We start from the raw sequence: 23,400 nt of genomic DNA, 5'->3' as shown, positions 1-23,400 counted from the left end.
CTTCAAAAAGATAACCTTACTAAAAATGAACGTGGACAAATAAAAAATGAAAGTTCGAGGCTTATTGAAAGTGATAGTTGGGAGGGTCCCCGTCTCTAGAACCACCGCGGCGCCCCGCACGCGGTCAGAATCCACTCAGTAAACCTTCCGGGCCGGATCAAGTTCCGCTTCCGCAGGCAGGTTTTCGCTGTAGGCAAGAGCGCAAGACGCCCGACGCAGCATAGCGTCGGACCTCCCCGATGCGCATGCTCTCTAGGCGAGGCGGAGCGCGGAGGGCGGGGGAGTGGCCAGGCGCGGCGGCGGGCCGGCTCCTTCTCCCTGCATCCTCGCGCGGGAGGCTGGGGCGCGCGCGCGCTCGTTCGCGCGGCCGGCTGCGTACAGTAGTGACGGCCGCGCGGGAGCGGTCACATGACCGTAGCGGCTGCCTGTACAGTAAGGACCCAATATGGCAGCGGCGGTAGCAGTGGTAACGGCAGCAGGAGGACCGGCCGCCCCATAGACCGCCCCCCGCGCGCCACCCCCGCCGCTTCCTCTGCTTGGGTGCTCCTCCGGCCTGACTTCCCCTTTCTCCCATCTTTCCCGGCACCGCGGGAAAAACAGCGCAGGGCAGAGCAGGCAGGGAGGGCGGCCGCAGCCCGGACACGGGAGCCTCCCAGTCAGTTCAAGACCCGACATGAGGGAAAAGGGCCGTAGGAAGAAGGGCAGGACCTGGGCGGAGGCCGCCAAGACGGTAAGGAGGAGGGAGCGGACGGGAAAGCTGGGAGGATTTCGTTCTCTCGCCGCCCGCCGGTTGTAGGGGAAGGGAGGTCAGTGGCCCTGCGACCCAGCTGAGGGGGCACAAAACCGCGCGGCGAGGGCGGAGGTTAGTGTCGGGTTTGTGGTCCCTGTGGGAATGGAGGCGCCCGGCGGAAGAGGGTCGCCGCGGGGCTGTGGCTTCTCCCTGCGTCTGCGACGAGTACTCTTGGTGTTTTGAAGCTGCCTCTTGGGGTCACGACGCTCTCGCCCCCACTCTGGTAGCCCCCGCCCCGGCATGGGGAAGTCTCTTGGGCTTGCACGGTAACCGGTTCTTCTCCCTTGTGTGGCTGAAGAGCCCCCATTGGATGCAGATAGGAGAATGCTTGTGCGTGTACCCAGCCCCGGAAAGAAGAGGGGAGCGCTGGAGCTGGGTAGAATTGACCCGCTATAGCAGACACGCCGCCTGACCCCGGGCCCCTTGCCTGTCTGGGCTCCCGGATCAGGCCGGAGGTCACGAGGCTCTTGTTTTACGTTTGTTGTTGGAGCTGAAAGTGCAGGAGGTGTTTAGAAACGAAGTAACAGGTGGGACTTGTAGAATTTTTTTTTTCTGTTTCCGTAGAGACCTACTCTGAACAAGGCAGCAATGCATGGTGGGACCTGTAGTTTACCCGGCCTTGACTTTTCCGTAGCTAAAGTGATGGTGGCCTCATGAAGTTGTAATTCGTGGATAAAACCATCTTTTTTTTTTTCCTTCTAAATTTATTATAACGAAATTTAGAGGTAGGTTTAAAAAAATAGAGTATTGAGGATGAATGAGAAGTTATGTTTTATGAAAAAGTTAAAAGCGTCCACTATGTGGAAATGAAAGGTTTGGAAAAGTAAGGTTTATTCCATCTTTGAGGGTGCAGCAGAAAAGTAATAGGATATAAAACAGCATTTTGTGTTGGGAAGTGAGAAGGACTGGAGGCATTATCTTTAATGGTGAATCATGTCAGTAATACTTATACAACATGGAGAGCCCTTCTAAATGAACCTTTATTATGTGTTGTGTTTTATTTTTTAAAGGGGAGTTTTCTGAATATAAAAGTAATAAATGTTCACTGTGGGAAAACTTGTGGAAAATTATAGAATTTTAGTATAAAGAAGGAAATAAATCATGTATTTCACTTCTCAGAGCTCTGTTAACATTTGATTACCGTCCAGTCATTTTTGTTTATTTCCCCCAATCTGGGTCCTATTGTTTATTCAATCTTACACATTTGTTTTGTAAACCTTGTGCATTTGTTTTGTAAATGTTTTGTGTTAGGGGGTTGATGAGTCTTCAACTTGTATGTGTTTTAGTTGGAACTGTGAAAAAAAGTGAATAAATAAAAGCACATTTTATTTGTTGAGTGTTTTCACTTAACCATATATCTTCATAATTGTGACTGCTGGTCGTTTCTCTCTAAAGAAAAAACTCTAGAAATAGTTTTTTTGGGTGGTGGGGAAATTGGTCCTTCACAAAAGACTATTTTACTTTGTTCTACTTGATCAGTACTACCTCAGGACCTCTTTTATTTAAGGAAGGATGGTAAATTTTATTTATAGGTAAGCAGATCCCAACTCTAATTATGTTAATTAATTTTAAGTCTCTAGAATGTCATGAGTACTTTTTGAATTATCTCTTTGGATAAAACAGTCATTGAGAGATTGTGACAGGAAAAATTTGTATCTACTGTTTAGATTTTCCTATAATAAATTAGTATATTTGCCCATTTATAATAAACATTTCAAGCCTTAACTAGTTATGTGAAAGTATTTAGAAAATATAAATACTAGTTTAATCAATAGAGCTCTGAGTTCTGAAGGGATTAGTATATTAGTGGCTTGGTGTTTTTATTTGATTCTGGCAAATGTATAAGACTTCAGTCTAAATAAAAATGAATTTTAGAAAGAGGATGGTGACACTAAAACTTTTTTTCTTTTTTCTAGTAGCCAAAATCTAGAAAACACTCTATTCTTTTCTTTCTTTTTTTAACATCTTTATTGGAGTATAATTGCTTTACAATGTTGTGTTAATTTCTGCTGTATAACAAAGTGAATTAGCTATATGTATGCATATATCCGCATATCCCCTCCCTCTTGGACCTCCCTCCCACTCTCTCTTTCCCACCCCTCTAGGAGGTCACAAAGCACCGAGCTGATCTCCCTGTGCTAGGCAGCTGCTTCCCACTAGCTATCTATTTTACATTTGGTAGTGTATATCTGTCAATGCTACTCTCTCACTTCGTCCCAGCTTACCCTTCCCCCTCCCCGTGTCCCCAAGTCCATTCTCTACGTCTGAGTCTTTATTCCTGTCCTGCCCCTAGGTTCATCAGAACCACTTTTTTTTTTTTAGTTTCCACATATATGTGTTAACGTACGGTGTTTGTTTTTCTCTTTCTGACTTACTTCACTCTGTATGACAGACTCTAGGTCCATCCACCTCACTACAAATAACTCAATTTTGTTTCTTTTTGTGGCTGAGTAATATTCCATTGTATATATGTGCCACATCTTCTTTATCCATTCATCTCATCTGTCGATGGACACTTAGGTTGCTTCCATGTCCTGGCTATTGTAAATAGAGCTGCAATGAACATTGGGGTACATGTCTCTTTTTTTTTTTTTTTTTTTTTGCGCATGCGGGCCTCTCACTGTTGTGGCCTCTCCCGTTGCGGAGCACAGGCTCCGGATGCGCAGGCTCAGCGGCCATGGCTCACGGGCCCAGCCGCTCCGCGGCATGTGGGATCTTCCCAGACCGGGGCACAAACCCGTGTCCCCTGCATCGGCAGGCGGACTCTCAACCACTGCACCACCAGGGAAGCCCCCTACATGTCTCTTTTTGAATTATGGTTTTCTCAGGTCTATGTCCAGTAGTGGGATTGCTGGGTCATATGGTACTTCTATTTTTAGTTTTTTAAGGGACCTCCATACTGTTCTCCATAGTGGCTGTATCAATTTCCATTCCCACCAACAGTGCAAGAAGGTTCCCTTTTCTCCACACCCTCTCCAGCATTTATTGTTTGTAGATTTTTTGATGATGGCCATTCTGGAACACTCTACTCTTTTTTGTTTGTTTTACCATCTATAAAGTGAAGGATTAAAGTAAACCTCAGTGTTGAAAAGGTTTCTGTTTGTAGGAGGAATAGGTAGAAGTGAATATGAAAGGTATAGATAAAAGTATATCTTTTAATATTTTCAGATGCAGAATAATGAGATCAGAAAATTAGTGGTTTGACAAATGGAAAGTTTAACTTTGACCTAAATTAGGAAACTGTGTATGTTTATAAGATCAAGAGGACCAGGAGAAGTAAGTCTTAAACTTATTTCATAGGCATTAAGGTCAGATGTTCTAGGAACAGTTTCAGAAAGGATATATTAAAATTATTTACTGAGTATAGGTAGTATCTGCTTCTTATTTCATTGTGTTCTTGGCACCTGCATTGTAGAGCTGTCCTGTTTTAGGGAGCATTATTAAAATGGGGTTGTATTCCTGACCAATGATATAGCAACAGATAAATAAAATTATTCATTCAATAATATATATGTATATATACATACATGATTTGGAGTGTTGTGTATATGTGAGAGAGCTATACAAATTGATGTAAGATAGCTATGAACAATCTGAAAAAGCAAAATAAGATTCATAATTATTATATAATTATAAAATTATGCCAAAAGGCTGATTAAATGTAGAGTGTAGACTTCCAATAGCTAAGGACACCAGACAGAGACATAATGGGGTTGAGATTCAACTGAACTTGAATGCTCATTCACATTCACTACACTGGATTGTGTCCCTACTGATCTTATATATGTCTCATATAAATACACTAGTTATAAAAAGCATTATTCAAGTATTTAATTAAGTCTTACTTTTTATTATGATTTTTTTTTTTTATTTTTGGCCGCGCCCCATGGCTTGCAGCATCTCAGTTTCCCACTCAGGGACTGAACCTGGGCCATGACCGTGAAATCCTGGAATCCTAACCACCAGGGAACTCCCATTACATGTTTTAAATTTTAAAGGTGGCAGTGATGGTGGTGATGAAGTGATTTGGATGAGAGATCTGTAGTATAGTGCTTGGTGCAATTTAAATAGAAAAATTTGTAGTAAGCCAGAGATATTGAGAACCATTACACTGACTTTAGAACTATGTTCAAAGTTCTGCTCATTCTTTTTAAAAAAACAAAAGAAAACATTGTATCATGTAAACATTTGGCGACATCCCTGAGGAATTTAGCTGTTTTTGCAAAGCAGAGCTTTTGAAATAGTATAATCTTGATGATACCATTTTCTTTTTGATTTTTCCCTTGTCACCCACCACAACTAGGGCAGCATTAAAAGGGAAAAATGTCTTTTTAGGACAAGTTTGTTGTGATTGCAGATGCAAGGGGCAGAGAGGCAGACCTTAGAGATTGCACTAGAGGTAACTTTGCATATCTTTGGGGAGTGAAGTGGTCAAAGTATAAGTGAAGTATGGGTGTTAGAGATGAGGAGCACAGCAGATCTTTAGCATGTGATTTGTAGACTGAAGAAAAAGTGGTTTTTATGTTTGTGTTTCTATGTAGACTTCACTTAGTGGTTAATGCTATTTTGAAAGCACATAGGTTTTTATTTATGTTATTTACCTGAAGTCATTTAACTTTAGGGAATAAGTTGGAAAATAGAAAGTTTCTATTAAAGGAGTAACTCATGTGCTAATTATTTTATGGAGGAAGTATTGAAAACAGAAAAGAATTACTTAAATGTAAAATGATAAAATATATGTAATGATTAGAAAGAAAAACATCTGAAAATACACTTTAGAAAAAACAGACGTATTAAGTTAGAAATTTTCAGTACTCTTAATCTTTACCATGAGTAATTTTCTTCTGCTAGGCGTATGGCTGGGCCTGGTAATATCTTCTTGGATCTATATTGACTAGGCCAGAGTCCTTGTATGTCTGTATTTGTATTATATTTATAGTTGTATTGGAATGTCCAGGAGAGAGTGTGCATCTTGGAAAAACATATTAAAGAAATCTATTCTTTTGTAATGTTATTTGTTTGTTTGTTTATTTATTTTTGGCTGCATTGGGTCTTCGTTGCTGCTCACGGGCTTTCTCTAGTTCCGGCGAGTGGAGGCTACTCTCCGTTGTGGTGTGAGGGCTTCTCATTGGGGTGACTTCTTTTGTTGTGGAGCACGGACTCTAGGCACGTGGGCTTCAGTAGTTGTGGCACGTGGGCTCAGTAGTTGTGGCTCGCGGGCTCAAGAGTGCAAGCTCAGTATTTGTGGTGCACGGGCTTAGTTGCTCAGCAGCACGTGGGATCTTCCAGGATCAGGGATCGAACCCGTGCCCCCTGCATTGGCAGGCAGACTCTTAACCACTGCATCACCAGGGGAGCCCCTACATTATTTTTAATTTCAGCTTTATTGAGGTATAATTGACATAAAATTATAAGAGATACATTTATGAAATTGCTATCTGCAGGTCTGTTTGTGCTCAGTGACCTGATGTAACATTCTTTGCTTGAGTGATTTTCGTTCTTGCCTTAATGTTGAAGTAAAGTTCCCCTGTGTTTTGCTCTTGAATTTTGTATTATTTTCGGTTCATCTTTCCTTCTGTCCTGTTCTCATGATCCTGTCTTGAAAGCCCAGAAACTAAGGAAAAGGAAGGGAAAAAACATCTTTTTTGAACACATATTTCTGTGAGAGGTGCTGCTACTGCAACTCCTGGAATTATGACAGGAGCTGAGAAAACGATGTCAGATTTGCAGAAGACCTTGCTGTTTCCTCATCCACAAAGTCTACTTTTAAAAGGCTGTGCAATTTTGCTGTCTGTGAAAGGGCATTATATTTTCACTACAAAAGCTGTCTGGGGGGAGGCCACTGTGTGTGGAAGATATAACTACAGGGAACTGATCAGTAAGGTTTGTTAAAACTTGCTATCTTTGTCCTTTTTACAAAAGCCTCTGAATGCCCCTCTAGTTCTGTTTTCTTTCTTTCCATATCTCATAGAGGCCATCCTCATAGTTGGTAGTATTGTGCAATTTAGTATTTTTAGTACAGTTTGATTTATCCTGTTTTTAGTGTTTTTTAAAAGGTTATTGAATATACTTAGTTTTAGAACTCTTTAGATATGACTTAAAAACAACAGTTTAAATTGAGTTACTGTTACAGTTATATAGGCTCATTATTTTTTAAAAAGTAGAACAGTATGTAGAGATTTAGTCTTGGATGAGTCACTGTACTGAAAATAGGGATTAAGTGAAAGTCTGCCTACACAAATATTGAAAATAATTTAGTTACCAAACAAATTAACTGTAGTTATAGTTGATAGTTTGAATACAGCTTTCTGGACTTTTAAACTTGTATGTAGAAATATGTATAAACATGTATACCTATCTATATTTTATATACAGTTCTTCAATTTGCATTCTTTATGAATGTCAAGAATGCCTTTTAATGCCACTACTTATGTATCTGTTTCATTCTTCTTAATGATTTCTTAATGTTCCATTGTTTTTAGATGTACCATCATTTAAAATAGTCATTTTTAGTTTTTTTTCCCCTTTTGTAACAGATACTTCAGGGTATATATCTGGGCGTATGTGTATGCACATTTGTGAGAATGGAATAGTTAAGATAAAGAGTTTGTGAACTTGAGTTAGTGGCAGTTTATATTCCCCTCCAAAATTTTGAAGGTTCTTGTTTTTTCCCATTTTTCTCTGTTATCCAAGAAATCTATCAGTCTTTACTCTTTGCCATTTTGATATATTAACAAAGTATTTCTTTCGTTATTTTGTTCAGTAGAACTTGATGGAAATGTTCTATATCTGTGCCGTCCAGTGCACTAGCCACTAGTCACATGTGGCCATTGAGCACTTGAAATGTGGCTAGTTTGACGAAGGAACTGAATTTTGAATTTTATTTAATTTTAATTCATTTAAGCGTAAATAGCCACATTTGTTTAGTGGCTACTATTATAGAGTAACTTCCTACGCTTATTGACTGTTTGTATATTTTTCAGTAAACTTGTCTGTTCAGATCTTTTGCACTTTTTTTTTTTTTTTTTGCTTCCTGGTCGTTTTTTTACTAATTTCTAAGAGTGCTTTGTAGGTTAAGGAAACTGGCCCTTTGTCATATGTGTCACAGATCTCTTTCCCAGTTTTGGCTTTTGACTTGATTTATGTAGGGTTTTTTTTATTCTGCCAGACATTTTTTATGTTTTTAAAATATTTATTTATTTATTTATTTATGACTGTGTTGGGTCTTTGTTGCTGCGCGTGGGCTTTCTCTAGTTGCGGCGATGGGGGGCTACTCTTCGTTGTGGTGCACAGGCTTCTCATTGTGGTGGCCTCTCGTTGCAGAGCACGGGCTCTAGGCGTGTGGGCTTCAGTAGTTGTGGCATGCAGGCTCAGTAGTTGTGGCACACAGGCTTAGTTGCTCTGCGGCATGTGGTATCTTCCTGGACCAGGGCTCGAACCCGTGTCCCCTGCATTGGCAGGCAGTTTCTTAACCACTGCGCCACCAGGGAAGCCCGACATTTTTTCTGTTAATGTAAATAAATTTACCAATCTTTACCTTTCGTACTTTTCTAGGTTTTGAGTCCTATTAAGAAAAGCTTTCTCAAAGATTATAAGTTGAGTGCTTTTAAAGAAAATAGCCGTGAAGGTATATCTTCCCCAAATAAAATACATATTTTACTGTGGACAAGTAGGAGGAAATTCAGTTTATATATGTTAGTAAGTCTGTGCTCCTTGAAGGCAGAGACTTCTAAATGTTTCTACCTGCAGAGCTTAACTTGCTTTCTTGTACATAAGTGCTAAATCTTTGTTCACCATTTTTTATTGGATATGAACGAGAAGACACTGTTCTCACATTCAAGAGAGCACAATTTGAGTAAAATTAGTCAACTATATTAAGTATTGTTTGCCAGGAAAACTGGTTGAATATCTTTTTTGTGAAAAAAGAAAGAAAGAAAGTTATTTCAAGACACACCAAGGTATTTGCCTCCCAAGACCCTTTTGAATTACATTTGGACATAGGGAAGTTTCTGTGATAATTCTTACTTCTGACCTTGCTTGACAAAAACTAAAATAGGTTAATGTTAAATACAGATGTACTTAGTCCTGGGCATCAAGGGACATTGTAAACCTTATTAATTATAGCGTCTTCTCAGTAATTTGATCTGTTTTAGTAAAAAATTATGTTGTGAAAGACTTTTCATTTGAAAATTCTTTGGCTGCTGACATTTAGCAGTTGATACTACATTTAGAATGGACTTTCATTGGAGTTCACAGCTTGGGATGGCCCAAATCATCTTGAATCTTTAACCCACTGATGTCTGAATTATTCAGTAGCTGGTTTAGCCATATTCAGTTTCAAATAAAGTGCTTAATGGTGTTAGTAACTTATTCTAAATAGTAACATAAAATTTTTAATGTGTTGCTATTGATTTATAGTGATTAGTTTCCTATATGATTTGAGTGGTTCTGACAAATTTTGTAAGTTTAAATGGATGGTACCCATGAAATGGGTTGATATTTTAGGAAAGGTTTTCTCTTTTACATTGTGTGTGGGGGAGAGAGAGAGGGAGAAAGAAGATGTCAAAAAGAGATGGATTACAAGATAAAGATAATAGAAGAACACTTTTCATGTATATCATTAATCACCTATGAAAGACATAATGAGGAATATAGGACTGTTTTTTTTGGCTGAGCCATGCAGCCTGAGGGACCTTATTTCCCCAACCAGGGTTCGAACCTGTGCCCCCTGCATTGGGAGCGTGGAGTATTAACCACTGGACCACCAGGGAAGTCCCAGGACTATTTTTAATAGCAACTTGGGGATAACCTTAACAATCTGGATCTGATCTTGGCTGTTTAATTTATTGAGTTTATTGTGTCAGCTTGGATAAGTTATTTAAACCAGTGCTCAAACATTAATGTGTAAAAGAATCATCTGGGGAGCTTATTATAATGTAGATCATTATTCAGTAGGTCTGCAGTGTAGCCAGAGATTCTACATTTGTAACAAGTTCACAGGTGATGCTGGTGGTTTGGTCTAAGAGCCACATTTGGAGTTGTAGGGATTACACTAAGTGTTCTCAATTTCCCCAAACTGTAAAATAGAGATAATAATAGAATTTACCATTTGGAGTGTTAGGTGATTAGGCTAGAATGTGTGAAAAGTTCTTTGTACAATGCCTGGTATGTTGTAAGCACTGTTTGTTAATATTACTGAAAAATTAGTAAATGTAGATCATTTGATGTTTCTGAATGGGAGAACTAAATATTGTAAAGATGTTATTTCTTAGCAGATAGGTTCAGAGATTTGAAACAGTTCTAATGAAAAGCCTTCTAACCTCAGGGACCCCATTTGCCACTTGTTTCCCAAGGTCAATGTGGAATCACACAGAGACCTAAACTAGCTATGGACAAGTTTGGGAACCTACTGAAAGATCCATCTCATGCTTTAGGAGATTCTGCCCCAAATCTCACTCTCTTGACTTATACTTTGTGAACTGCTGTGGAGAAAGGCATGTGGCAAGGAATGGCAGGCAGCCTCTGGTTGCTGAATGGCTCCTGGCCAAAAGTCAGCAAGAAAACAGAAAGGGACTAAAACCTGCCAACAAGTAAGCTTCGTGGTAAGCTTGGAAAAGAATACAAGCCCAAGCCTCAGATAAGTTCACAGTCCCAGCTGTCACTTCAGTTTCAGCTCAGTGAGACCCTAAGTAGAAGACCCTGTTAACCCATGCCCAGAATCCTGAGGCAGAGAACTGTGAGATAACTTTGTATTGTTTTCACCTTTTATAATAAAATATAATCAAAAAATAAATTTGTGTTGTTGAGGCTGTATAATAGCAAACTAAAAGTATTACTGAAATTTGGTGGAGGAGGGAACATGGTAAGGTTGGTCTCAGGGAGGGTTTGGCCTGGGTATTCAGGGGTGAATATGGATAAGGGTATTCCAGGCAGAAGAAAGACTGAAAAAATGCAGCATATGTTTTATGCATGCTATTTACCTTTGAGTATTGTGAAGTGTAGTAAAAGAAAAGGCCAGAAAAGGTAAGCTGGGACTAAAATGTGGTGAGTTGTACAAATTGGGCGGACAAATATTTTTATTCTAGGAGTTGTAGAGAGTTTTTATGCAGGCAGTAACATCTGTGTTTTGGGCCATTTGTGGGGTATATTGTAGAGAGCTGAAGAATCTAGCTATGGCGAGGTTATAAGGGTTAGAGTGAGACTCTCTTGAGTTAGAAGGATGGGTGGGAGTATACTTTTTTTTTTTTCTCCTCATTTTATACCTATTCTCTGTACATCTATCCCACTTACAGGTCTCCAACAGAAGCCTGTAGTTAAGTTCTGCCAGTCTCCTGAAGTTTTCATAAATACAGGAGGTTCTGGAATGCTCTTCAACACAACAGAATTGTATGATTCTTGAGAGGAAAAAACAAAGTAAATTCTTTCCCCAGTTATTCTAGCTCATGTTGATTTTTCTTTTCTCTGAATTCTCATACCACTGTTCTTTCCATTCTACTATCCTACGTGCCGCTGGTCTTCAGGTTTGTTGAGGCGGTGGAATCAATCAGGAATCTGTGTTGCACAACTCCAGGGGGATCCATTCATATTTACATATTGTATTTATGTGAATATTGCTTCCTGGAGTTGTGCACCACAGTGGCTCTGGGTTCCATGATGCTTTTTGTGAAAACATCATTAAATATTTGTGACCACACCATTAAATATTGATATATTTATTTCTGATAAAAGGTAAGAATAGTTCGGCCAGGAGAAAACCTATTACAAGTTTGTGATAGGAAAGTCACACCTTGAGAACAGATGGGTGGGCTGCAAGAAGGGCATCTTTTCCAATCTTTCATTTAGTATTGGATTTGCTTCATGTGTATTTCCCAGGTCTGTTTCCTGGCAGACAAGAGGTGGTAGCAAATGACAGAGGTTTAATAAAAATGTTTCCTATTAGCTGTATATTTTTTGTGAACACTTATTACCAGGTTGAGAAAGTTCCCTTTTTTTTTTTTTTTAAGCGGTATGCGGGCCTCTCACTGTTGTGGCCTCTCCCGTTGCGGAGCACAGGCTCCGGACACGCGCTCAGCAGCCATGGCTCACGGGCCTAGCCGCCCCGCGGCACGTGGGATGTGGGATCTTCCCGGACCAGGGCACGAACTCGTGTCCTCTGCATCGGCAGGCGGACTCTCAACCATTGCGCCACCAGGGAAGCCCGAAAGTTCCCTTTTATTTCTAGTTTGCTGAGAGTTTTTGTCATGAATGGATGTTGAATTTTGTCAAATGCTTTTTCTGAATCAATTGATCATTTGCTTTACTTTTTAGACTTTTAATATGGTGGATTACATGGATTTTCAAATTTTGAATTCCCTTGCATTCCTGGGGAAAGAAACCTCACTTGGTTGTGGTGTATTACACTTTTTATACATTGCCAGATTGGATTTGTTGAGGACATTTATGGTTATGTTCACGAGGGATATTAATTTGTAGTTTTCTTCTATTGTCTCTGTCTGGCATTGTCTCTGTCAGGATAGTGCTGATGTCATAAAAAAGGAAGTCTTCCTTCCTATTCTATTTCCTGAAAGAGATTATAGTTGATCATCACTATTCATGGATTCAGTACAGTTGACCCTTGAACAACTCAGGTGTTAGGGGCGCCAACCCTCTGCACAGTCAAAAATCCTTGACTAATTTGTAGACGGCCCTCCATATGAGCGGTTCTTCCATATCCATGGTTCCTCATCCATAGGTTCAACCCCCTTGAATCGTGTAGTACTGTAGTATTTACTGTTGAAAAAATTCCACATATAAGTGGACCTGTGCAGTTAAACCTGTGTTGTTCGAGGGGCAAGTGTATTTGTGAATTCACCTGCTTGCAAAAATATACTCCTAACCCCAGACAGTACTCGGCACTTTTGTCCATTCATGGACATTTGCTGCGTGGCAAAACAGTTGTCACCTGACACTGAGGTCTCTGCTGAAGTCGAACAAGGTGATCTTCTGCCTTTTCATTTCAGCTCTCATAGTGAAAATGTGTCCTTTTTGTGGTCTATTCAGTGCAATGGTGTTTGCATTTTTGTGCTTTTTGTTGGTGCTCTCACTATTTAAAATGGCTCCCAAGTATAGTACTGAAGTGCTGTCTAGTATTCTTAAGTGCAAGAAAGCTGCGATGTGCCTTATGGAGAAAACACCTGTGTTAGATAAACTTTGTTTAGGCATGAGTTACAGTGCTTTTGGCCATGAGTTTTAAGTCAGTGAGTCAATAATATGTATTAAGTATCTTGAAACAGAAACACACATAAAGACAAGGTTATGTATTGATCAGTTGACAAAAATATGGCCAGAGGCTTGCAGGAACCTAACTCTGTGTTTCATCTAGGAGTGATGCTTCAGTATTTGCTAATTTAGTGTTCATGGTGACTTTATAGAACATAACTGTTGTGAATAATGAGAATAGACTGTATGTACAGCTGGTGTTATTTCTTCTTTAAATGTTTGATAGAGTTCACCAGTGAAACATTCTGGGGTCTGGAGATTTCTTCTGTGGAAGCCTTTTAACTATGAATTCAATTTCTTGTATAATTGTAGAGCTATTCAGGTTATCTGTGTCTTCTTGGGTAAGTTTGAGTAGTTTGTGGTTTTCTAGGAATTGGTCCATTTCGTTTAAGTTGTTGAGTTTATGTCTGAGGTTTGTAGTATTTCCTTATCGTTCATAGAGTCTGTAGTAATATATCCCCTCTTTATTCTTGATAACTGGTAATTTGTCTTTTCCCATTTTTTTCCGCTAGAGATTTATCAGGTTTTTTTTAACCAACTGAAAGAACCAGCTTTTGGTTTCATTAATTTTTGTCTCTTTTTCTATTTTCACTCTTATTGATATTTACTATCTTTATTATTATTAGTGGTGACTTTTCATTCTCCCCTCCTACCAGCCTCTGGTAACCACTAATCTACTTTCTGTGTCTGTGGGTTTGCCTATTCTGGACAGTTCATGTAAATGGAGTCATACAGCATGTGGCCTTTTGTGTATGGCTTCTTTCACTTGGCATAATGTTTTCAAAATTCATCCATATTGTAGCATGTATCCTTTTTATGGCTGAATAATATTCCATCATATGGATATACCACCTTTTATTCTCTTCATCAGTTGATGGATATTTGGATAGTTTATACTTTTTGGCTATTATGAATAATGCTGCCATGAACATTTCATGTACAACTTTTTGTGTCAACATATGTTTAATTCTTTTTGGTATATAGGAGTGGCATTGCTAGGCCATATGTTAACTCTACGTTTAACTTTCTGAGGAATTACCAAACTGTTTACCATATCAGCTGAACAATTTTACGGCACTACCAGCAATGTTTGAGGGTTCTACTTTCTCCTTGCCAACACTTGTTGTTTTCCTTTTTTTCCCCTAAAATAATTATATCCGTTCTAGGGGATGCGACCTGTATTTTCCTAATGAATAATGATATTGAGCATCTTTTCATGTACTTACTGGCCATTTGTATATATATATATATATATTTTTTTTTTTTCGGTACGCGGGCAGAGCTGTCACTGTTGTGGCCTCTCCCGTTGCGGAGCACAGGCTCCGGACGCGCAGGCTCAGCGGCCATGGCTCACGGGCCCAGCCACTCCGCGGCACACCGGACCCTCCCAGACCGGGGCACGAACCCGTGTCCCCTGCATCGGCAGGCGGACTCTCAACCACTAAGCCACCAGGGAAGCCCTTGTATATCTTTTTTTTGAGAAATATCTGTTCATATCCTTTGCCCATTTAAAAATTGGATTATTTGTCTTTTTGCTGATTTCTAAGAATTCTTTATATACTGCATACAAGTCCCTTATCAGACACATTATTTGCAAATATTTTTTCCATTCTGTGGGTTGTTCTTTCACTTTCTTGATATGTCCTTTGGCACACAAATTTTTAAATTTTGAGTAAGGGTTTATTTTTTAAATTTAATCATTAGATAATTTCTGTTTCTCTATTTTCATGTTTACTCACTCTTTTGTTATTAATTCATCCAGTGACGTTTTGTTTTGGTTTGGTTATGTTTCAGTTCAAAAATTTCCTATTGGGGCTTCCCTGGTGGTGCAGTGGTTGAGAGTCCGCCTGCCGATGCAGGGGACGCGGGTTCGTGCCCTGGTCCGGGAGGATCCCACATGCCGCAGAGCGGCCGGGCCCGTGAGCCATGGCCGCTGAGCCTGCGCGTCCGGAGCCTGTGCTCCACGGAGGGAGAGGCCACAGCAGAGAGGCCAGTGTACCGCAAAAAAAAAAAAAAAAAAAGTTTCCGTTTGGTTTTTCTTTATATCTTCTACTTCGATGAAACTTTGTATCTTTCCCTTCATTTCAAGCATGTTAACCCTTGGAGCATTTTTATAATAGCTGCTTTATTTATTTATTTATTTATTTGGTTGCACCGGGTCTTAGTTGCAGCAGGTAGGCGTTGCGGCTTGTGCTTTTTTTTTTTAATTGAAGTATAGTTGATTTACAATGTTGTGTCAGTTTCTGGTGTACGGCAAAGTGATTCAGTTATCCACATCTATATTTAAATACTTTTATTTATTTTATTTATTTATTATTTTTGGCTCCATTGGGTCTTTGTTGCTGCGTGCGGGCTTTCTCTAGTTGTGGCTACCCGGGGCTACTCTTTGTTGTGGAGCACGGGCTTCAGTAGCTGTGGCTCACAGGCTCTAGAGTGCAGGCTCAGTAGTTGTGGTCCACTGGCTTAGTTGCTCAGTGGTATGTGGGATCTTCCTGGACCAGGGCTCAAACCCGTGTCCCCTGCATTGGCAGGTGAATTCTTAACCACTGCGCCACCAGGGAAGCCCTATATTTATATATATTCATTTTCATATTCTTTTCCATTATGGTTTATTACAGGATATCGAATATAGTTCCCTGTGCTGTATAGTAAGACTTTGTTTTTTATCTACTTTATATATAGTAGTTTGTATCTGCTAATCCCAAACTCCTAATTTATCCCTCCCTTACCCCCTTTCCCCTTTGGTAACCAGAAGTTTGTTTTCTATGTCTGAGTCTGTTTTGTAAGTAAGTTCATTTGAGTCAGCTATTATAATAGCTGCTTTAAAGTCTTTGTGAAACATTTCCAGTATCAGTGTTATTTTGTTTGTGTCTTTATTTTCTTTTCCTAAGCAAGTTGAGATTTTCCTTGTGTACCAAATTTAGATTGTATTCTGGCCATTTTGAATATTGTATAATTGATGCTCTGGGTCTTGTTTAAGTTCTGTGGAGAATGTTAATAGTTTTGTTTTAGCAAGTAGTTGACTGAATTGGTCAGGTCAGGTTCTGACCTGTGGGTTGTCCGTTCTGTGGGTTGTTGTTTCAGTGTCAGTTAAGTTTTCAAAGCCTTTTTAGTGATGTTTGGATTTGTCCCTGTGTGTACCATCAGTGGACTGTCTGGGATTTGGGTGGTGGTCTTGCCCATGGGTTGTGAAACCACGGCCTGTGGGCTAAATCCAGCCCACTGCCTGTTTTCAAAAATAAAATTTTACTGGAACGCAGCCATGCCCATTTGTTTATGTATTTTTTGTGGGTGCTTTCATACTATAATAGTCATAGTTAAGCAGTTGCAACAGAGACTGTTGGGCCCACAAAACCTTAAATTTACTATATGGTCCTTTATAGAAAAGGGTTGCTGATCCCTCATCTATCCCATAGTCAGTTCTCAAAGAGTTTCTGTACTTTTTAGGGTTCAATCCATGTATCCACAGCTCAGGTGTTAGCCAAGGAGTTCATAAGCAACTTTAAGGGAGTTCTTTTCTCCTCTTTTCCTGAGTTCTTTTCTCTGCAGTCTTCCCAGTACTTTCAGATTCCCTGGGGGCTCCCCTTTTTCATTTACTTGGCCAGAAATTTGGGGCTTTCTTTATCCCACTCCTCTGTGTACTTCCTACAACTATGCCTCCCTCAGGCCAAGCAGCAGGAGACGTGAGAGGGGAAAAGAGCATAGTTCCTTTGATTGGAGGGGAAGATTTCCCTCCTTCAGAGTTTTGGGCATCTGCTTTCTCCGTTGCTGTTGTTGCCACAGGATTACTTGGGTTTTGAGGTACAAGAGAACGGAAAAATTAAAAATAGAAGAAAGAAAGAAAATGAGGAAGCTTCTGTTCTGTCTCTGAGCATTTTGAGACACCTGTCCTGATGGAACACTCTCTGTCCACACTGATGCCCATTTCCAGGTTTTGGGCTGTGTTGAGTTCGGATTGAGATACTGGAGGGGAAAAATTGCTAACATCATTGCCAGTTTGGAGGTACTTTGCATTCAGGTGTTTCTCAATCTGCCTGCTACTATTTATTAATACTTTGTTGGGACTTCCATGGTGTCCCAGTGGTTAAGAATCCACCTGCCAATGCAGGAGACACTGGTTCGAGCCCTGGGCCAGGAAGATCCCACATGCTGCGGAGCAACTAAGCCTGCGAGCCACAACTACTGAGCCTGTGCTCTAGAGCCCGTGAGCCACAACTACTGAGCCCATGAGCCCTAGAGCCTGTGCACCTAGAGCCCGTGCTCCACAACAAGAGAAGCCACTGCAATGAGAAGCCCGTGCACTGCAACAAAGAGTAGCCGCTGTTCTCCGCAACTAGAGAAAGCCCGCATGCAGCAGTGGAGACCCAACGCAGCTATAAATGAATGAATGAATGAATGAATGAATGAATAAAACATATATACATACTTTGTTGGATTTGATTTACTAATATGTATTTTGTTGAGGATTTTTGCATCAGTGTTAACGAGATAATTGGTCTGCAGTTTTCTTTTTTTATAATGTCTTTGTCTGTTTTTGATATTAGGGTATTGTTGGCCTCAGATGAGTTAGAAAGTATTCCCTCGGGTTCTGTCTTCTGGAAAAAAAATTGTAGAGAATTGGTATAATTTCTGCCTTATAATGTTTGGTAGAATTCACCAGTGAATCTATCTTAGCCTATTTTGGAGCATTATTAATTAATCATGGATTTTTTTAGATTGTCTGTTTCTTCTTGTCAAGTTTTGACAGATTATGTCTTTCAGGGAATTGGTCCGTTTTATCTAGGTTGTCAAATTTGTGGGCATTATATTCCTTTTTATTCTTTTACTGCACATGGGGTCTGCAGTGATGTCCTCTCTTTCACTTCTGATACTAGTAATTTTTCTTTCTTTTTTTTTTTTTTATTTTAAAGCTTTAGGCTTACTGACTATATATAACTTTTCAGAGAACCAGCTTTTAGTTTTGTTGATTTTTCTCTATGGTGTCCTGTTTTCAGCTTCACTGGTTTCTGCTCTAATTTTTATTATTTCTTTCTTCTGCTTACTTTGGATTTAATTTGCTCCTCTTTTTCTAGTTTCCTAAGATGGAAGCTTAGATTATTGAATTTAGATCTTTTTCTTTTTTAATATGAATTCAATGCTGTAAATCTCTTTCTATGCCCTGCCTTTCCTGCATCTCACTAATTTTGGTAAGTTGTATTTTCATTTAGTTCATGATATTTTAAAACTTCTCTTGAGATTTCTTAACTCATATGTTATTTAGAAGTGTGTTGTTTAATGTCCATATAGTTTGGGTTTTTTCCAGGTATCTTTCTGTTACTGATTTCTAGTTTAATTCCACTGTGGCCTGGGAGCAGTCATAGCACGATTTCTGTTCTTTTAAATTTACTGAAGTGTGTTTTATGACCCAGAATGTTCTCATTCTTGGTGAATGCTCTAGTGATCTTGAGATGAAACCATTTACTTTGCAGAATCCTTAGCTGCTCCATTCAGGTTTTATAGCTACATTCTTTGGGAGTGATAGGGTGGAATATGCTTACCCCATCTTACCTGGAATTGGAACCCATCCTATATTTTGGAGTATTTCCTGTGGAAAGATTAGAAATACAGTTACTTGTAATTTGCTATGTGGTATACTGCTTTATTTAAGGGTTGTACTAATTTATAATGCCACCAGCAGTACGTGAGATTAGTTTTGCCCCGCATGGATACATTTTAAAACTAACATTTTTTGTGTAGAAGTTATAGAGAGATAGCTGGGAAGTTCATCTGTAATAGAATAATATTGCCTTACACGGTTAGGAAAGTTTAAAATATAAGTACTTAAACATATACATATTAGTCTGAAGTTTTCCCTATAAAATTTGGATTTCTCCCTGTGTTTACTTTGTCACCGCACCCTCCCTTTACCAACCTCCCTTTGTAACATGAGGTTTTTTTGTTTTTTTTTTTTAATTTCCTTTGAAAGGTAGACAAAATGGAGATGAAGAAGACGTGGCTGTTGTAAAGTGAAGGAAGGCTCCAAACTAATGTACTCTGGGGTGGGGTGGAGATAACATTTTCTTCTGAAACCTTTTCTGACTTTCTCCATATAGAGACCAAGGGACATAGTATTGTTATAAATATTGTCAATTAAAAAAAAAATCAGGTTCTTAGCTTTGTAAGCTAATGGAAGGAGTGGTTCTTTGGTGAGTGTCTTAGGTTGGCTTAGGATAGGATCAGTTTGCAAACACCAAATCTCAATGTCATATCATTGGAGATTCAATATATGGAACATTTAATTTAGTTAAATGTTTATTGAGGACTTACTGTATGCCAGGCATGTGGATGTAGCAGTGAAAAAATCAGGAGAAAAGAAAAGATCCTTGTCTGTATGGAACTTAATTTGTGGATGGGGGTGGAAGACGGACAACATGGTAAATAAATAAATTATATGTTTTGTTAGAGGTAAGTGCTATGGGAAAAAAATTAAGCAAGATGGCTGGGGAATGCTGGGCGAGTTTGAAGTAGTTGCAATTTTAATTGGGTATTCAGGCAAGGTCTCACTGAGAAGCTGACTTTTGACCAAACATTTGAAGGAGGTGAAGGAGCAAACTCTGCAGATAGTCAGGAAAAGAGCATTCTACACAGAGGGAGCAGTCAGTATAAAGACTGAGGCAGGAGTGTGCCTTTCTTGGTCTAAGAACTGTGAGGAGGCCAGCGTAGCTAAAGTAAAGTGATTGAGGAAGAGAGATGTAGGCGATGAAATCAGGGAGGCAACGTGTTTATTGCTAGGGCTAGACTCTGTTGCCTAGAATTCTTGGTAGATTTTCCTATCTTCTTGTTACAATTTACTTTCCAGCTCCTCTCATACTGAATGTCCTGCCTAGATGACTCAAGGACTTCTGGAATGATTCTGGATTGGCACTGGCCTGTGGAAAGGTAGTTTCCATGGGGTATCATCCTTCTCTGTTGCAGGGAATAGCCAATGTTTTCAACAAAAAAATTTGTAAAGTCCTTCAGAGGCTTTCGGAAAATTATGACATTTTTATATTAAGTTTTAACACAGCCATTATTTAGAATATATTAGCTTCCTGGTTTGTTCAGTGTTCTTTATGCTGTATTTCTACAGTAAATTACTTCTGTCTGTATTACGGCAACTAGGATCTATATGTCTGTTGGATCAAGTATTGTTGAAATTGTGTCTGACTTCCCTTCTGATGGGATAGCGGTTTTACTGTTGAAGTATTGAACACCTACCACATATATAGCAGAAGTAATGGTAGCTAACTCAAATCAAAACATGATAACAAATAGGACAGAAAAAAGGAAAACAGGCTAATTTTACTAAGCACTTGTGTATGTAAATTGTAAATACAGCAATATAATAAAACAACACACCATGCTTAATGAGAATTAATTATTCCAGGAACGCAAAGCTCCTTTGTTTTTAGGAAATTATCATCAAATTATTAGGTCAAAAATGAGAAAACTATATGTAGAGATGTCAAAAATGAGAAACTATATGTAAAGATGGGTACTTGCCCAGCTCCCTAAGCAAGGATTTTATTTTCTAGACTCCCTTGTATGTAGGTGGTGCGAAGTGATGATTTTTAAAGTGAAATGTCAGCATAAATGATGTGTGTCACTTCTGGGTCAAGGTATTTAAGAGCAGGGTATGCCTGCTGAATAGAAACCAGCTGCACTGAACTGTTAATAATTTAGTTCACAGCTGAATAACTGTTTATAACTGAATAATAACTTGTATTGTGTTAAGCTAATGAAATTTTGGGATTTGGTTATAGCACCTAGTGTTACCTAACAGGTATGAGCTATATGATTATCTCACATGTCAAAAAAGCAGTTATTTAAATTCAATATCTGTTTAAAACCTTTCAATTAAAAGGAAGTGTTAAAACACATACATACCCAGGCAGGTAAGCTTAAGTAGAATTTCTTTCTCTATATGGGTGACTTAGATATAATTGACTCTGTGTTTGGTTTACTTAAATTTATTTTCCTCCTAAAACAGTAGTCTTGGGAATAGTGGAAATAAACTCAGCATATTGCCCTTTAAAAAAAAAAAAAAAAAAGACATAACAAAACTTCCATTACCTGACCACTATTTTTTTTTTTTTGGAGTTTGGGCAGAAAGATGCTTTTATAACATAAAGACTGTTTTTTAGCCTAATAGCCAGCATGATAATGGTGGTGAAACACTAGAGACAAACAGTGGAAAAATTAGAACTACGACAAGAAAACTTGCTATCACTACTTTTATTTAGCATTGTTTTAGAAGTTGTAGCCAGTGTAGTTAGGCATGAAAAATAAATGAGGTGTAAGGAAGAAAAAAAGTATTGCTGTTTGCAGTTATTATGATTGCTTATTTAGAAATCCCAAAAGAATCAACTAAAAATCTGTTAGAGGTTTACATAAGAGTTCAGAAGGGTGATTGTTAAGTAGACATATAAATAGAGTTCCTATATACCAATAATTAACAAAAATATTATGAAAAATATATTTAGGAATATGTTGAATAAGAAATACACAGGGTCTAGGTGAAGAAAATAAAAATCCTGGGAAAGGATGGAAAAATTGAAGAGAGCCAGTTTACACCTGGATTGGAAGAATCATTATGATGAAGATTTTAGTTCTTGTCAAGTAAATTTGTAAATTTAAAGCAATTCCACTCTGACAAAACAAATCAAAAGTTCATTTGGGTTAGAATATATATATATATATATATATCTATATATATCTATATATATATATTTTTTTTTTTTTTTTTTTTTTTTTTTTTGCGGTACGCGGGCCTCTCACTGTTGTGGCCTCTCCCGTTGCGGAGCACAGGCTCTGGACACGCAGGCTCAGCAGCCATGGCTCACGGGCCCAGCCGCTCCGCGGCATGTGGAATCTTCCCGGACAGAGGCACGAACCCGTGTCCCCTGCACCGGCAGGCGGACTCTCAACCACTGCGCCACCAGGGAAGCCCTAGAATATATCTTTTTAAAGAAGTGTAGTGAGGCATAAATTATATTACTAGAGATTAACATGTATAGCAAAGATACAGTGATTAAAGCAACATGGCAATGATGTGGAACTAGAAAAGACTGGTGAATAGTATAGATGTGAAAGCCCTAAGGCAGTCAGGTATATCTAAGAATTCAGTAAACAGGTAATGTTGAAATCTTATCATCTTGAGAAAAAAACTTATATCCCTGCTTCATACTGTACATTAAAACAAATTACAGAAGGGTTGACATTTATAGGGCTGTATAAATGTATATGTATACAAGTAATGGGTGCGTGTGGCAAAAATCCCCAGTACTTAAGGGTATAAAGACTTTTACCTCTCCAACTCTCTTTCCAGTGGAAAACACTGATAATGGTTTCTAAGATAAATGGCTAGAAAGTTTCTTCACATATATGTAACACCTCCCCCCACAAATTGAGGAGTCAGATGGTATCAATAATTCTGCAACTTGCTTTTTTCACTTAATAATGTCTGAATGTCTTTGCATATCTGCACATAGAGTGCTACATTGTTCTTTTTCCTCATAGTATTTCATTATGAAAAAATTAAAACAACAAATTTGAATGAATTTTACAGAGAATACCCACCATATACCCACCACCTGGGGATTCTACCACTAACATTTATTATCTATCCACATTGCTCTTTAAAAAAAATTGTGGTATAATACACATAACATGAAATTTACCATTTTGATCATTTTAAAGTGTACAGTGTTAAGTATGTGCACATAGTTGTGCATAAACTCTAGAACTTTTTTCATCTTGCAAAACTGAAACTCTACCATTAAACAACTTCCCAACCCCCCCTTCCCACAGTTCCTGACAGCCACTATTCTACTTCCAATTTCTTTGAATATCTTACCTCATATAAGTGAAATCATGCAATGTTTGTCTTTTTTTTTTGTATTTTTTTTTATTTTTGGCTGTGTTGAGTCTTCGTTTCTGTGCGAGGGCTTTCTCCAGTTGCGGCGAGCGGGGGCCACTCTTCATCGCGGTGCGCGGGCCTCTCACTGTCACGGCCTCTCCCGTTGCGGAGCACAGGCTCCAGACGCACAGGCTCAGTAGTTGTGGCACACGGGCTTAGTTGCTCCGCGGCATGTGGGATCCTCCCAGACCAGGGCTCGAACCCGCGTCCCCTGCATTGGCAGGCAGACTCCGAACCACTGCGCCACCAGGGAAGCCCCCATGTTTGTCTTTTTATAACTGACTTATTTCATTTAGCGTAATGTCCTCAAGGTTCATCCATGTTGTATCGTGTCAGAATTTCCATTTTAAGTCTGAATAATTTCATCATAGGTGTATACCACATTTTAAAATCGATTCATCTGTCAGTGGACAGT

At 39.1% G+C, this 23,400-nt stretch overlaps 1 protein-coding gene across 2 annotated transcripts in view; it reads left to right on the top strand.

Annotated features, from left to right (window-relative positions):
• The first annotated feature begins 357 nt into the window (after positions 1-357).
• The window catches only part of ASXL2 (ASXL transcriptional regulator 2), a 130,936-nt gene continuing 107,893 nt past the window's right edge, over positions 358-23,400 (top strand). Inside the window, exon 1 of one of the 2 annotated variants that reach the window (XM_082642323.1) lies at positions 358-730. In XM_082642323.1, the coding sequence (XP_082498449.1) occupies positions 674-730 (57 nt within the window). In that variant the 5' untranslated portion in view covers positions 358-673. The remainder of the gene's footprint in view (positions 731-23,400) is intronic. The other variant, XM_082642324.1, reaches the window with a different exon arrangement.

The sequence above is a fragment of the Mesoplodon mirus genome (genome assembly GCF_964341445.2).
Source record: "Mesoplodon mirus genome assembly, chromosome: 14".
Taxonomy (NCBI): Eukaryota; Metazoa; Chordata; class Mammalia; order Artiodactyla; family Ziphiidae; genus Mesoplodon; species Mesoplodon mirus.
Note: the sequence above shows the minus strand (reverse complement) of the source record. Positions and strands in the feature narration are given on the sequence as shown.